This window comes from Hibiscus syriacus, unplaced genomic scaffold, assembly GCF_006381635.1.
Source record: "Hibiscus syriacus cultivar Baekdansim isolate YM2019G1 unplaced genomic scaffold, ASM638163v2 tig00117056_pilon, whole genome shotgun sequence".
NCBI classification, from domain to species: Eukaryota; Viridiplantae; Streptophyta; class Magnoliopsida; order Malvales; family Malvaceae; genus Hibiscus; species Hibiscus syriacus.
The window spans coordinates 783,490-798,480 of record NW_024063539.1 but is presented as its reverse complement, the minus strand read 5'-3'; the positions used below and the strand labels follow the sequence as shown (position 1 = coordinate 798,480).

Genomic DNA, 14,991 nt, shown 5'->3' with positions numbered 1-14,991 from the left:
TCCGGTTCGAACCAGTTTGACCGGTCTGAACCGGTTTGACCGGTCTGAACCGGTTTGACCGGTCTGACCCGACCCGACCGTTGACCCGGCCCGACCGTTGACCGTTGACTTTCTTTGACCAAAACTTAGAATGGTTTTGACCGAGCATTAAACGACCGTTAATCTTTTCCGAGTATACCTATCCTGATAGTTTTCGACGTGCCGAATCCGTTTCCGTGGTCCGTTTTGTCAAATTCGAATCCGAAGGTCTCCAAATCTACGGTCAAAGTGGTTGACTTTGACTTTGACTTTGACCAAGAATTTGAATTTTCGAAAAGTCATACTTTATGTTTTTCGACGCCCTGATTCCGATTCCGCAATCTGTTTGGCCAAATTCAGACTCGAAATACCTCAAATTGATAGTCAAACCCGAAAAATGCGTATATACTTAAGAAGTTTAGCTTTGAACAATTAAATAGGATTTGAGACTGATAAATATTATTGTTTGAAGGTACAAGAGACTCTCCGGATCGTTCGACAGCTCGACCCAGCTCTTCTAGATCAGTTAAACCACGTGTGCCAGTATTCACCCTTTCGAAAACTGTAGCAGAGCGTGGTGAAACCAGCAATCAATAGATTTGTTATTTGAATCTATTGTCGAGGTGTGTTCCCTACTTATTATTGAACTGTTTTATTGGTTTTAATATGTGGTACACCGAATTCATTGGTTATTGTTTTATGGATGCACCAATTTAATGTGACAATTTATGGAATATGGCTGCTATCAAATTTTTGTTTTGAAATGGTATATGATTACCATGTTTTTGGATTTATGGAATTTATGTCACGGTGCAATTGAATTTTGGAATTGAATTACGATGGAATAGCTCTGATCAAGCTAACTGGGCTTAATGTGACTCTTGAGGGCCCCAAGATGTTTCATTAGGTCGGCTTTCCTTTGCTGTGTGCTTAGGGTAAGCTATATGGACTTATTGACTTGGGCTTAAGGATACAATCTTCAGAGTCTATCCTTAAGTCGGCTTTCTTTTTGCTATGTGCATAAAGTAAGCTATATGGAAAATAATTTTGGGAACTACTAATGGTGTACCAGAAAAGGGTTTACTCTATGATTTTCAAAAAGTTAAACTCTTTTACGAATTTGTGAGATTACTGGACTATGATTTGTACCTATTGTGATTTTATGGAAATGTTGGGACACACTGAGCCTAGCTCACCTTTTGAAAATGTTTCCCCCTTTCAGATACTGTTGGTTAGATACCTTGGTTCGAGCACTTAGAGGATCAACATATCTCTTGAAGTAAATCAGATTGTAATGTTTTATCTGGCAAGTTGATTTTATTTTGGTGACATGGACCTTATTTTAAAATATCGGATTTTATAATGATAACTCTTTTGCTAATACTGCTCGGTTTATTGTGATTTTGAATTTGAAGACATGTTTTAAATTAAATTATTATTTATTTGTACTATATTTACGAGTTGGATCTTGATAGTATAATTTGTTTATAATTTCATGTTATTTATAATGTGATTTTATATTGATGGAATAACGGTTGCGAAAAATGTCTTTAATAATCATAATGTGATCCACTAGACTTAGTCGAAACGCATAGGCCGGGTCTAGGGGGTTACAAAATATATATATATATATATATATAACATTTGGGTAAAAAATTAACCCTAGCCCATTTTTTAGCTATCATTTTTTCCTTTTTCTCTCTAACCCGCCATTTTTTTCTCTACTACCCCTTATCTCTTTCTTTTTCACTTTTGAACCCACGATCGCCATGGTCGTCTCCCCTAACACCCTGGACGAGGGACTAAAAGACCACTATATTGCAACCAAACAAACTCATAACCCGAAAATAAACAAAACTCCTACTAAAAACTAACCCTCAACCCCCAAACAGGTCCCAAATAATCTTTACCTACGACGACTTAAAGACGTTTTAGATCCAGGGGACGGCGAGGCTCCTTTTTCGACGGGAAATGTGAATTTCTTTCCTCTCAATGTTTTCCCTTTTTTTGGATGTCTGGTTCACTCATAAAAAGGGAAGAAACCTCTCTTTTATTTTTTACCTTTTCAGTTCTGTTTTCGGTGAGAACAAATAAATCGTCCCCCTTTTCTTTTGCTCGTGTGTTTTTTATGTATCCTCTAATTTTTTATCCCATAAAAATGCCACCTTTAATATGTTCCCTTTTTGTTTGTTTTGCATGTACGAGAAGGGAGGCCTTCTGCTATGACAGAGGGATTTTGCTCATCGACAAATTGCTCCTTACAGGCGTTTTGGACCATTGTAGCAGGTACGAACGATGGTGGCTGTGTGACTCAGACCCACAGGCGCGTGGAGCATTTGGTAGGGCCCGTATATGTCGAATGCACAGATCTGATCGGTTGGTCTACTCGAGTTGAAGATGGACCGTTGGATCGTTGGTCAGATCCAACGGTTCAAATGCATTGGCAGCGGTAGCAACATTCCAAGGTAAACATACCCTAGATCAGACCTAATATGGATCGTTAGACTCATTCTTGATCCGACAGTTGAGGCTCGGTGGCGCTGGGACTTGATGGAAGCTAGGGTTTCTTCAAACCCTATCAGATTAGGTTATTGGATTTGGGTTGAGTTACATCTCGAGCCTTGTGTGTTGATTAGTTGTAATATTTGGGCCTGTAACCAAAATTAATAAAGTGTTTAATATTTTGTTTTTAATTTTTAGGTTGCATGTATATATATTATCGTATACACATTATATTATATATATATAATAATATAACTAATGAGATATATACTTATAATTGTTGGAGGAAAGAAAAGTCAAAAAAGGGATTGTGTGCCACCGCCTAAATGCTTGGCATTTTAAGCAAAGTGGCACCGAACCCCAATTCTTTAATTAAAATATTTTTGGGTTAATTACATTTTAGCCATTACACACTTTAGTTTATTTATAAGATTAGTCTCTAAGTTCGACTATAAATACCCTAATCCATTTAGCTTCAAAATCATCCCAAAATCTTCCAGTTCTCTCTCAAGTGTGTTTTGTAAACACCTGTAATTTTTTCTCTTTAGTAAAAGATCTGCAGCAGTCCGGAGACGTAAGCACAATTGGCTGAACTCCGTTATCAATTTTTCGAGTATTATTTTTCCGCTTTTATTTTGTATTCTCACTAATCTGACTATAAGAAAATTACTCGTACCCGGTTTATTTCCCAACAATAATAACAATATATAATAGATGTATAGATGTATATATATATATACAAACCTATAAAGCGATGATCAACCATACAATTACGTAAAAAATAATATGCATATATATAGAAAGTCACATAATCATTATTAATAACTAACAATTAATAAAAATACGTAGCTGATAATATACCCAACTAATGATAATAACTAACAAATAATATTATATATATATATATATATATATATATATATATATAGATAGATAGACACATGCATAACTAATAATAATAACTAATAATTAATTATAATATAACAAGTGATAATATAATATATGAACCCATATAATATACACACTACAATGCATATGTATATAATTAAATACCCAAATATAATTAAATAGCCTAAACCAACAATTCAAACTAATTAATAATATATAATCACAAACGAAAACTCGAAGGGGAAAATCCAAGATAAAATGAGCATCTATACCTTCTGGTTCCAGGGTTTTACCCTGACTAATTCAGATCGATCCTCGTTGCACACCTAGTTTTGGTTGGTGAGTCTTTCAGTGAGAATTTTCTGCATACACAATATCTCGAACTCGAAACATGCTTAAACGATATCAAACTGCTTACCACTTGAACCAACCCATGTTGATGATATTTTCACTTTTTAATAAGAGTAACTTCTTTTTTTAATATATATATATATTAACAATATAAAATTTTTATACGAGATAAATATAAATAAAATTTTAAAACAAATACAATAAATAAAACAAATAAATATTGAAAATAATTCAATTTGAAGTTCAACATTCATCCGCCCTAAACTAAGCGTATGTCTGCGTCTGCATCTGCATCTGCATATACATAAACATATTAATTTAAAATAACGAATGTAAACACATTTTAATAGAAGTCAAACTTAATCACGACCATGAACTTTAATCCCTTATCTGATTTGTCTGAAAAGGAATAAAGCACCTCTCCAAATTCAGTTGGAATAAAACCAAATCGAAATTTGATACTCGTTTCCTCCATTCTTTGGTTGGTTTCAATAATAATTAGGGTAAAGTATATAAATGGTCACTAAACTTTTTACACACTTGCATTTAAGTCTGTTAACTTTTAAAACTTGCAATATAGTAACTAAACATTTAGTTCATTTGCAATATGGTCCCCGACGTAAAGACCGTTTCACTTCCGTTAGGGTAAATTATATAAATGGTTACTGAACTTTTCAGGTGCTTGCATTTAGGTCCCCCCAACTTTTAAAATTTACAACACAATCATCAATTACATTCTAAACCCCAAAATCCAAAATACTTCAATTATATTCTAAACCTCAAACTTCAAAATACTTTAATTACATACTCAACCCCAAATTCATAATTCATTCTTAAAATCTACTATAACAAACTAAACTTGAAGCAGTAACCCTAAACCCTCAAAATATAGCCATTTCAAAAAATTTAACCAACTATAAGTGAACAATAAGTGATTATGTTGAGTTTAGGGTTTAGGGTTATGTTGGAGCTAAATACTCAATTCAGTTTATAAAATAGTTGACTCGATTTTTTTTCGATTTGAGTTTATAAAATTTAAATAAAGTCGAATTGAATTGAATTTTTGAGTTTCTGTTTAAATTTAATTATAAATATTTATCATATTATAGTATTATTTTATTCTAATTCAGTTTAGTTTATAAAATAGTTGACTCAAAAAAATTTCGATTTGAGTTTATAAAATTTAAATCAAGTTGAATTGAATTGAATTTTTGAGTTTCTGTTTAAATTTAATTATAAATATTTATAATACTATAATATTATTTGATTCTAATTTAAATAGTTTTTTTAACCATATATAATACATACATTTCTTCATATTTTTCCCATATGTGATATAAATATATCATACAGAGTCAAGGGACTTGACTCAAACTTAAAAAATAGTCCACTAATTACTAAAAATTTTGAGATATTCGAGTTGTATTTTACAACTCGATTTTAACTTTATTTTTTTTAAGTTGAGTTTATGAAATCACAACTCAAAGTCAATTTGTATCAAATTTTTTGAATCAATTCAAGTCGAAAAATAATTTTTTCAGATCGAATTGAGTATTGTTCACTTATAGTTGGTTAAATATAACTTTTAAATCCTAAACCCAACATAATCACTTATTGTTATAGACCCAAAATGAACTAAATGTTGTTGATTATGTTGGGTTAATTGGTGGGGAAATTTAATATTTTGGGTTATGTTTTGAGGGTTTATGGTTGCTGCTTCAAGTTCAGTTTATTATGACAGATTTTGAAAATGGATTATAAATTTGGGATTGGATATGTAATTGAAGTATTTTAGAATTTGGGGTATAAAATATAATTAGTGATTGTGTTGTAAGTTTTAAAAGTTAGGAGACCTAAAAGCAAGCGCCTAAAAAGTTCAGTGACCATTTATATAATTTACTCTAACAATAGTGAAACAGTCGTTACATCGAGTATCATATTGGAAACGAACTAAATGTTAAATGATTGTATTACAAGTTTAAAATGTTTAAAGATCTAAATGTAATTATCTGAAAAGTTCAGTGACCATTTATATACTTTACGCTAATAATTGAGTTAGGATCAGCTTTTTTAGATCTATTTTCAGCAAGTTTCCTTTCTTTGAATGGTTGAAAACTTTCTTACTTTCCGAAGACCAAGCTCGTTACCGCCCTTGGATTCGCGTGTTTCATCTCTTTTGCCGCCCAACTTCTACTCTTCTAAAGCAAAAAGCTATCCACTCTCAATTTTCAGAATTTTAAATTCTGGGTTTTGTTTTTTGTTTCCTTTCGCCTGGAATCTCAACTGGAATGAATATTCTTGACCCCGGATTTATCCTGTAAGTTGAACCCCCTTTTTCTCTGATTTTTTCTCTCTTAATTTTTCATTGCAAATGCTGTTAGATTTCTACTGGGATGTTCGTTTTTGTTTCCGTTTCTGGGTTTTCTAGTCTCTGCCTTTGTCTTTTGATCATAACGTTTTCGGGTTGCATTTGGGAATTTGGATTCTGGATTTTAGAATGGTGTAAATTAATATCTATTTACTGGTGAATTTGAAATTCATGCAGACATTTATGATTTTGAATTTCATATTTTTTAACAAATGAAATTGGAATTTAAATATTCGAAACATAGTATTGATGGATAGTGATTCCAATGTACCTGTCTTAAAAGAGAATCCTGAATTTCGCTGAAAGCCATGGTTTAGTGCTAAGAATTTGTCTCAAGATTGTTTCATTTATGCTTAAATCTTGTATCTGGCATTGCCTTAAATATTAGCTTCATTTGATTAATTGTTTCGAAGGTTTGTCTTTGGGGATTATTGCTAATTTTATCTTATTGTAGGAGTTCTTCCAAGGTTTCCAAGTAAAAATATACTTCCTTTAAGAGATGTAGTTAATCACCTGATGAAAAACTATATTGCTATGACTCTTGTATCTGGCATTCGTGTTTTTGACCCCGAATTTGATGCTTATTTAGACTATAGTAGGGTATATGATCCTCTTAAGACCTTCCAACTATATGAAAAACATTGAACATCTATTCGATATCTATTCACGTCAAACACTCTCACCGAATCCTAGAACTGTAGATGAAATTGAAGATGCATCATAATGTTCCTGATCCGACCTGAACGCTGAACTGGAATATGAATTCTTACTAATGTCTATGCTCTAAGGCCCTATGTTACAGAGACAACAAATAATCCTAAAGAATGTATAATTTTGTGTGCCTTGTTAGTTTAATTAAGGGTCTGTTTTTTCTTATCTTTGGTACATAAGATTACTTTGTTGCAACTCTTCTTTTCTTGAAGTACTAATATCCAACACCTCTGTTGGGCACTTTTTCGGAGATGAGTGTGATTATATGATCCTCCAAGGAATCTTCAAATTTATGGAAAAAATTAGAAGAAAATGCAATGCAGTCAAGAAACTGATACCTAAGTGCCTGTGTTACACTTTCTCGGTCGTGAGTGTCAGATTGCAAGTATATCAATTTTTGTTTTTTTAGTTTTGGTGGTCATGTCTCCATACCCATATTGGAACATGTGTCAAATATGGGCATTTAAGAAAAATGAAAACTCAGGGCAACATAACTAAAAGCTATAGTAGTTATCAAAGTATCTTGCTGCCAAGCAGAGATGAAAATTTCCGCTATCCGTCCAAAATTTTAGAAATTTAGGAAGGATAAGAATACATCTTTTAATTGGTAACGGATTAACGTTTGCGTTAATATTCATATTTCACAGGTGAGAATGGAAGGGGGAAAAATAAGCATAGATATTCCCAGGGATGGAAAATCCAAGGTTCTTGATCCAGTATTTTCTGTCTTTCTTGTTCAACTTCCACACAAACTTCAAAACTGTCTTAAGGTTAGCCATAGCTTTTATGTTTCATGAATTTTATGATGCCATGCTGATAGATCATTTTTTCTCAATTAGAATTTGACTGACAAATTCCCCCTTCTTTTCGGTAGACACAACTCAAGAGATTAGCTAAATATGGTGACAAAATAAAACCGGTGAACTCTTTTATTGAGAAGAAGAACCGTTTATCTACCGGATTGTGGACAGATCGTGAGAAACAATTGCAAGCTTGGAGAGGAAATCCTTCATGGGTCCATCCACCTCCTGAAATAGAGGTAAAGAGGTATTGGGAAAATTTATGGTTTTATTCTCAAGAATGGTGCTGGTTTCACCCTTTGTCTTAAACATGGTGTATATCATAGACCAAGGATTTTCACATGAGATTGGTCAAGAACACAACACTTATGTTGCTTTGACTCTTCATTTTTCGTGATGCACTTGTGTCTGATATTAATATTCGATGCTTATCCTGGGCATAAACATTGGGATATGATCTTCCAATGACTATAAATATATGAAATTTTGAAATAATGAAACATACATCAGACACATACTTATGTCTAACACTTACATCCAAGTAACAAAGCATGAAACTTTCATAGTACTATTTCATTCATATAGGCGACATTGAAGAGAAAACTTTGTTTCTAATAATAAAAGATAATTATAAATCCAATATTTGCACTACAATGCTGTCATTTTACCTTCAGTTTTGTAAAATACTAGAAATCTAACGTTATTCTTGGCAGGTCAGTGTAGGGAAAGGCTCTCTTTGCCACCTTAAGGCAACAGCTGATATCGGGTTGCCCCCAGATGAGGTGTATAACATTGTTACTGATCCTGATAACAGGAGAGTTTTCAAAAACGTTAAGGTGAGTGCTACATTTTCATCCACAATAATAAATCGGAAGTTTTTTATATCATGGTACAATTACCCTATGTTGCTCTGGATCTTCATTTATTTTGAAGTACCGATATCTAATACTTGTGTTTGACATGTTTTTGGACTTGGTTATGAGGATACGGTCCTCAAAGGACCCTCCAAACATATGAAAGAATTCAAAACACGCACTCAAGTCTGAGTAACATAGCAACTACCCATATTTGGGAATGACGTTTATATAGCTTCAATGTTTCGAGCAGTTTTTGAAATTTCCAGTTTTTATTTTAACGACCTGCTTTCTGGATTCAGGAAGTGATATCAAGAAAAGTTTTAATCGATGAAGGTAAAAGACAGGTGGTCGAAGTGGAACAATCAGCTATCTGGAGATTCCTTTGGTGGTCAGGAACCATCTCGGTTCATGTTCTAGTGGATCAAAACAGAGAAGATCACACGGTATGGTTTCCCCCCCCCCCCAATTATTTATGTATATTTGTAATGATAATGGAAATTTGATCTTCCATGAATCGCTAAATACATAGAAAACCTATTCTAAATACCCGAGTCCGAATAATGTAAGTTTTACCTGATTGCTTTTTGCCTAAACTGATCTTGTTCGTATTGCTCGATGCATAAGTTGTTTGCTAAGCAATTGTGCAAGGTTTACTAGTGGATAACTCTTATTCTAATGATCTTGGTTAACAGATGAGGTTCAAACAAATGAGCAATGGATTCATGAAAAAATTCGAAGGTTACTGGCGAGTCGAACCACTTTTTGTCGACGAGGAAATCTGTTTTCCTTTCAAACCGAAAACATTATCAGAGTATTGTTCATGTACTGGAGGTAAAGGAAGGATTGGGACAAAGGCGAGCTTAGACCAACTGATTCAACCAGCCATCGCTCCTCCCCCACCCATTTCTTGGTATCTAAGTGGAATACCTGCGAAAACCACTGAGATGCTGATAAACGATCTACTTGCCGAAGCCGACAGTATCAAGGGCAGCCGTAACTCGGAAATCTTGGACAAGGAGCTTCGGTTATCAAAGAAAATAAACGAACATCGTTACCAACCCGAACAAGCCTGTGATATTAAAGGAAGATGGAAGTCACATCGGAGGAATCGGAAGTTGTTGCAGCGTCGTAAGAAGCTGTTCACATATGAATCCTCAAGTTTCTGATTTGTTCGAATTCATCTGTATTTTGTTGCGTCAATGCTATATGAAATTTGTTCAATAACTTTGTAATGATATCTCCATTTGGACATTTGTAACACTTTCAGATTTTAAGCAATCTTCCAATCTTCTTCCTCCACTTATGACCAGTGATTACAGTTAGAGGTGGCAATCAAGGGCGGGTTTGGCTTAGGTTTTTTTCGGGTTTTGGTTACTTTGGGTTCAAATTTGTCCAATTTTGGATTTTTTGGGATTCGGGTCAAGTTTTTTTTTTTTGAATCTTAGTGTTGGGTTTGGGTTTGTTTGCAATATATGTAATTATATCTATATATAATATTATTATAAAGACATGATCTGTTCAGTTCACACTGTATAATATTTTTTAATTTTGCAATTTTTTTTGGGAGAAAATATTCTATTTTCATTTATTAAACGATGTTAAACATGGAATCTACCCTTAGGGTGCGTTTGGTTCACGAAATGTAAGATTACTAGTGGGAATATAAGATTACCAGGGAATAGGATTACTGGAATGTTACATTACTGTGTTTGGTTTGTTTGACAGGAATGTATGATTACAGTGTTTGGTTGAAGGAATATGAGATTATTGGAATATATATTTTACCAAATTGTCCTTGTGCTATATGTGTTAACAAGTGAAATTCTAAATATTTAAATTAAAATATTCATATAAAAAAGAATAAAAATATATTACTTTATTATTTTAAATTTATATACTTTTTAATAAAAATTATATATAATTTTTTTATAAAATTTAAAAGATAAATGAGTAGAATAAAAGAGTAAATATATCATGTATTATTTTAATTATAAATAATATTATTTTTTACATTAATTATCTAAAAATATATTAAAATTTTACATCATGATTTAATTAAATAAGCATATGAAAATTTTAATAGATAAACCATTTTGCTCTTAAAGATAACAAAACTAAATTTTATAATTTAAACATTTTTTAAAATTAGAACAAAAACTAAAATTTATATTTATTCATTCAATAATTTCAGCATTTTATTTTGAAGTTCTTGATTGAGGTTGTTATTATTATTCTCTCCTAGATTGGTCTTCATTGTTGTTTGAAATTTGATATAGTTTGTGGTGTTGCTGAGTGGATTTGAAATTCCCGAATATTGAAGTTCGATTCGAAAATCTGACTGTTGAATCTTTTGTCCATGTTTGGAACAAAGCATTAGCAACCATTCCTAATTTTATTTTTAACATTGCCGAGGTAACAATTAATCCCTTTTTTAGGAATGCCCTGCCATCCCAATATAGTAAAACAATTTAAACCAGACTTACATGGAATAAGGATCAACCCGATATAAAGAATTAAATTGAGAAGTAAATAGGTGTTCGGAACATAATTAAGGGATAGTCTTGTCTTGTCCACTCAGTTATTCTAATGTTGAACATAAATATCTTACAAGTATGGAGTTAAATTTCCCATGGAAGCTTCAAACTTTCATAAATACCCCATAACTCAGCATCTAATATCGAGCAGCAACCTATTTTATACAAAGGCATTATCCTTACAATTTGGTGTACATTTCATTATTAGTAACGGATAGCATTTTATACAAAGGCATTATGCTTACAATTTGGTGTACATTTCGTCTTTACGTGGAGTAGTCTATACAACTTTACAAATAATTCAAAGCTAATTTTTGAACTAAAAATGCACAGCATTGTCACTCACTCCATTATGAACTTCCACACTTGGGCTTTGGGGTAAAGATACACATGTAAATACTCGGAGAGAACGGTTAACTTCTAAACATGGTTTAGGGCATAAACAATTTTCCAGTTCTGCATGTTTGCCTTCATAAAATAGAACACCCACATGCAGTCTTTTTGGGTGAATCATCGATCTTTTCAGTTTTAGACAGAAAACCAAGAATAAGTCGAATATATGAAATGTTACAACGTTGGTGACTCAGATTATTGACCTTAAAGACCAAAAGCAATCCCATTACTAATAATTTCTGGTGTTTAATTGATCTTATCAGTACGCAGAAATGAGGAAAGAAGCAAAAAAGGATAAATATGGCCTCTTTATAAGTTCATCATAATTCTAGAAGCATGCTCATCAGTGATAAATGACGAAGTTACAGGGAAGACAATATCAGTGGTACACCTAAACACCCTGATTAGCAGTTATAAGAATTCAAAGTTTAGGGTTTTATCTATATGTAGTGCAAGTGCAGATCCGTGTGAAGCAGCTTGTGTCTTCTTTATTGAGAAACCAAGCTTAAATGGAAATAAATAGGAGATCTTGAGATTTGAAAAGTATAGTTCCTCAGTTGCTTGGACTTCTTGACATGGTTATGTTCAACTTTTACTAAATTTTTTCATATATAAGGAGTGTCATATACTCGTATCACCATAATCATGTCCAAACATGCATAGGGAACTGTTTAAGAAACTAATACTTGAAGAGAAGTAAAGAGTTGGAGCAACAAAAGATGGTCCAACAAGAAGATAAAGATAGCGAATACCTGTTTTAGCTTTTGCAAGAGATGGCTGTACTACGACATGCATTATGATAGCTCCACCCGAGTCTTCACCAAAGGGTACTTTACAGAGACCAACAGTCCTGTTGTTCTCCAAAATTTTACCAGAGCTTATCAACTTTACTTCATTCACTGATTTTGGAACAAGTGTCTTCCCTAAGTAATGGCAGAAGCAACATTTAAGAAAATTAAAACAAAAATGCAATGCAAAATTGATGCATTCTTTGAGGATACTTAAGTCATATTAAGCAAACAATCAAGACCATTCTTTTAACAATCCATTTATTCAAATGAGCAAAATTGATGCACTCTTTGAGTATACTTAGCTATATTGGAAATACAATCAAGGCCATTCTTTTAACAATCCATTTATTCAAACGAGAAAAATTGATGCATTTTTTTAGGATACTTGGTTATATTGGAAATACAATCAAGACCATTCTTTTAACAATCCATTTATTCAAACGAGAAAATTTGATGCATTTTTTTAGGATACTTAGCTATATTGGATATCCAATCAAGGCCATTCTTTTAACAATCCATTTATTCAAAAATAAAACCATGATGAGGATAACATCAATGGAACAGTTGTATGACAATATGATGATTTACAACTATAACAAGCATTTAAATCACAGCTCCCTAGCTTAAGGGTGGGTTTCATATACGTGTACGTATCCAACAGAGGTGCACTCATTCCATATATTTGGAGGATCTTACTGTTCTACCCGTGTGCAAAATGTCAGAAATAAATTGCAGACATGCATATTCTAGAAAAACTGAAAAGATAGGGTAATATTTAATGTCTAAACATCCAACTGCCTTCATCTGAATATACATTCATAAGAACATTTTACAACTCATAAAATCATATAGACATGGATTATGCACCAAATTCATAAAATAATATACATATGACACTACAGAAAGAGTATCTCCACTCTTCATTAGGCAATCAATAGGTATTTTCCGAAGTGAAGGACATAATTTCTCCAAGTTTATCTACCCTAAAACTCTGCTACACCTTTCTGCTCTAAAACAACCCTTTCTTAATTCATTTATTGACTGACTAGCCCTATTGTCTTCTTCATCAGTCTTCGGTCACAACAATTAGGTTCAAAGCTCTGACCTGGATCGCTTGTTTCCACCAGTGTGGCAGTGTTCAATAGATAAGTTATTTTCCATACAAATTTAACCCTATGTTTGGATTGACAACAAATAAGGGAAAGGAAAGCTAAGGAAATGGAGATCCTTTCCTCTGTTTGGATCAATAAAGTGAGGGGGAGTTGAATATCCCTTCCTTTTCCTTAAAATACCTTGTTTCCATTTACCCCATTTTTTTATCCTCTTAACTTTTACATAAGAAATTTCATAATGAGATTATAAATGAAAATTTTTATGATAATCAGTATTTTTCTTTCATTTCCACAGATTAACAAAACGAAGTCCGGAAGTTCCTTTACTTTTCTTTTTCCTTTCCTTTGCTAATTTAGACTATCCAAACAAAATATGGGTGTATCATTTCATTTTCTCAATATTCCTTTCCCTTCCTTTCTTTTCTTTTCTTTTCCTTTATATTTTTTTATCCAAACATGGTGTAACAGAAATTCACCTAAAAATCTTACAAAAAATGTGAAATTCAATAACTAAACGAAACCCAACTTCAGAAGCATCATAAGTAATTAGAAAAGAAGTGAAAGAAATGAAAACAGTAAACCTTTAGGCCAATCAAAGACGATTCTTTGCTTAAGTATATCTGTCGTCGATGTGGCGGAGTATCGAAACGGTCCGATATCCGACCCATCATAAATCCTGAACTTTTATATCCACCAAATCCTCCTCCGACATTTTTGCACCTGCTTCCACTTGTTCAATTCCTCCTCAAATCCACTCACCCACTCATCACCGTCGACGGCTCATCAAATCAAATCCACCGCCTAAATTTTCCACAAACGGAAAACAAAACTGAAAATTCAACTAAATATTAAATTTAAGTACCGACCGAAAAATGAAATGAGTAGAATTCAAATCTGAATTCTAAAATAGGAAATTCGTAGCTTAAAAAGGGAACAAAAAAGTAAGCCTATGGAAGTGAGCGTTGGGGAAATCAATGGATAGATAGAAAAAAGACTTTGGCCATTTGCTTTGAAGCCTCATACCAAGAAGCCCAGAAGTGAAGGATAAGCGGTGCACCACTCTGGGTTCTTTTTTGGGTTCTTTCAAAACCAAAAAATATATTGAAAATAAAAACTGAAATATGGATGCCAGAAGCAAATATCTAAGTTAAATCAAAGAAGAAGAAGAAGATTTCAGTAGAACGAAGGAGAGGGGAAAAAGGTTATTTTAGACAACAAGGACGAGAATGAGTAAATACCTAAGGGAGAGGAATGATAGATATTTCCGGGAATACAGTAAAAAAAAAATTCATGTTGGTTTTAATTTTTTCCTGACAATTGGTAATATAACTCATCTAAATATGGATATTTTCATCCGGAAAAATAACATTCCTCCCGGAAAATAAATATACTGTGAATCAAACGTGGCCTTAATGGAACTGCCCAAAATTGAAATGGACGGATATTTAAAGATGAACAACGAACAAGAGCTGAGAGACGGAGATGAAGTTCGATCTGAATCCGACATCATTCGAGGAGATGTCTTAGAACTGGTTCTCTGCCATGTTCCACTTATGTTTTTTCTAAGTTTTTAAATTATTTTTTAGACCAAATAAAATTTTAAATTATTACATATAATCATTTTCTTAACTAAAATAAGCGTTTAAAGTTTGGCCGACTAGATATA

General features: G+C 32.9%; 1 protein-coding gene and 1 pseudogene across 3 annotated transcripts; one reads left to right on the top strand and one right to left on the bottom strand.

Moving 5' to 3' along the window:
• Positions 1-5,855: 5,855 nt before the first annotated feature.
• LOC120197804 lies at positions 5,856-9,789 on the top strand. 3 transcript variants are annotated; one of them, XM_039199201.1, is made up of 7 exons: positions 6,343-6,602; positions 6,978-7,379; positions 7,486-7,608; positions 7,719-7,877; positions 8,352-8,474; positions 8,795-8,938; positions 9,188-9,789. In XM_039199201.1, exons 2-7 carry the CDS (start codon positions 7,311-7,313, stop codon positions 9,659-9,661), a joined length of 1,092 nt encoding a protein of 363 aa, XP_039055132.1. In that variant the 5' UTR covers positions 6,343-6,602; positions 6,978-7,310; the 3' UTR covers positions 9,662-9,789. The 3 variants fall into 3 exon arrangements, with proteins under 3 accessions (XP_039055133.1, XP_039055132.1, XP_039055131.1); XM_039199202.1 differs by lacking the exons at positions 6,343-6,602; positions 6,978-7,379 and adding an exon at positions 5,856-6,076 and having other exon boundaries at positions 7,713-7,877; XM_039199200.1 differs by lacking the exon at positions 6,343-6,602 and having other exon boundaries at positions 6,774-7,379; positions 7,713-7,877.
• A 1,456-nt stretch (positions 9,790-11,245) lies between these two features.
• On the bottom strand, positions 11,246-14,550 carry LOC120197805 (annotated as a pseudogene).
• Positions 14,551-14,991: the final 441 nt, after the last annotated feature.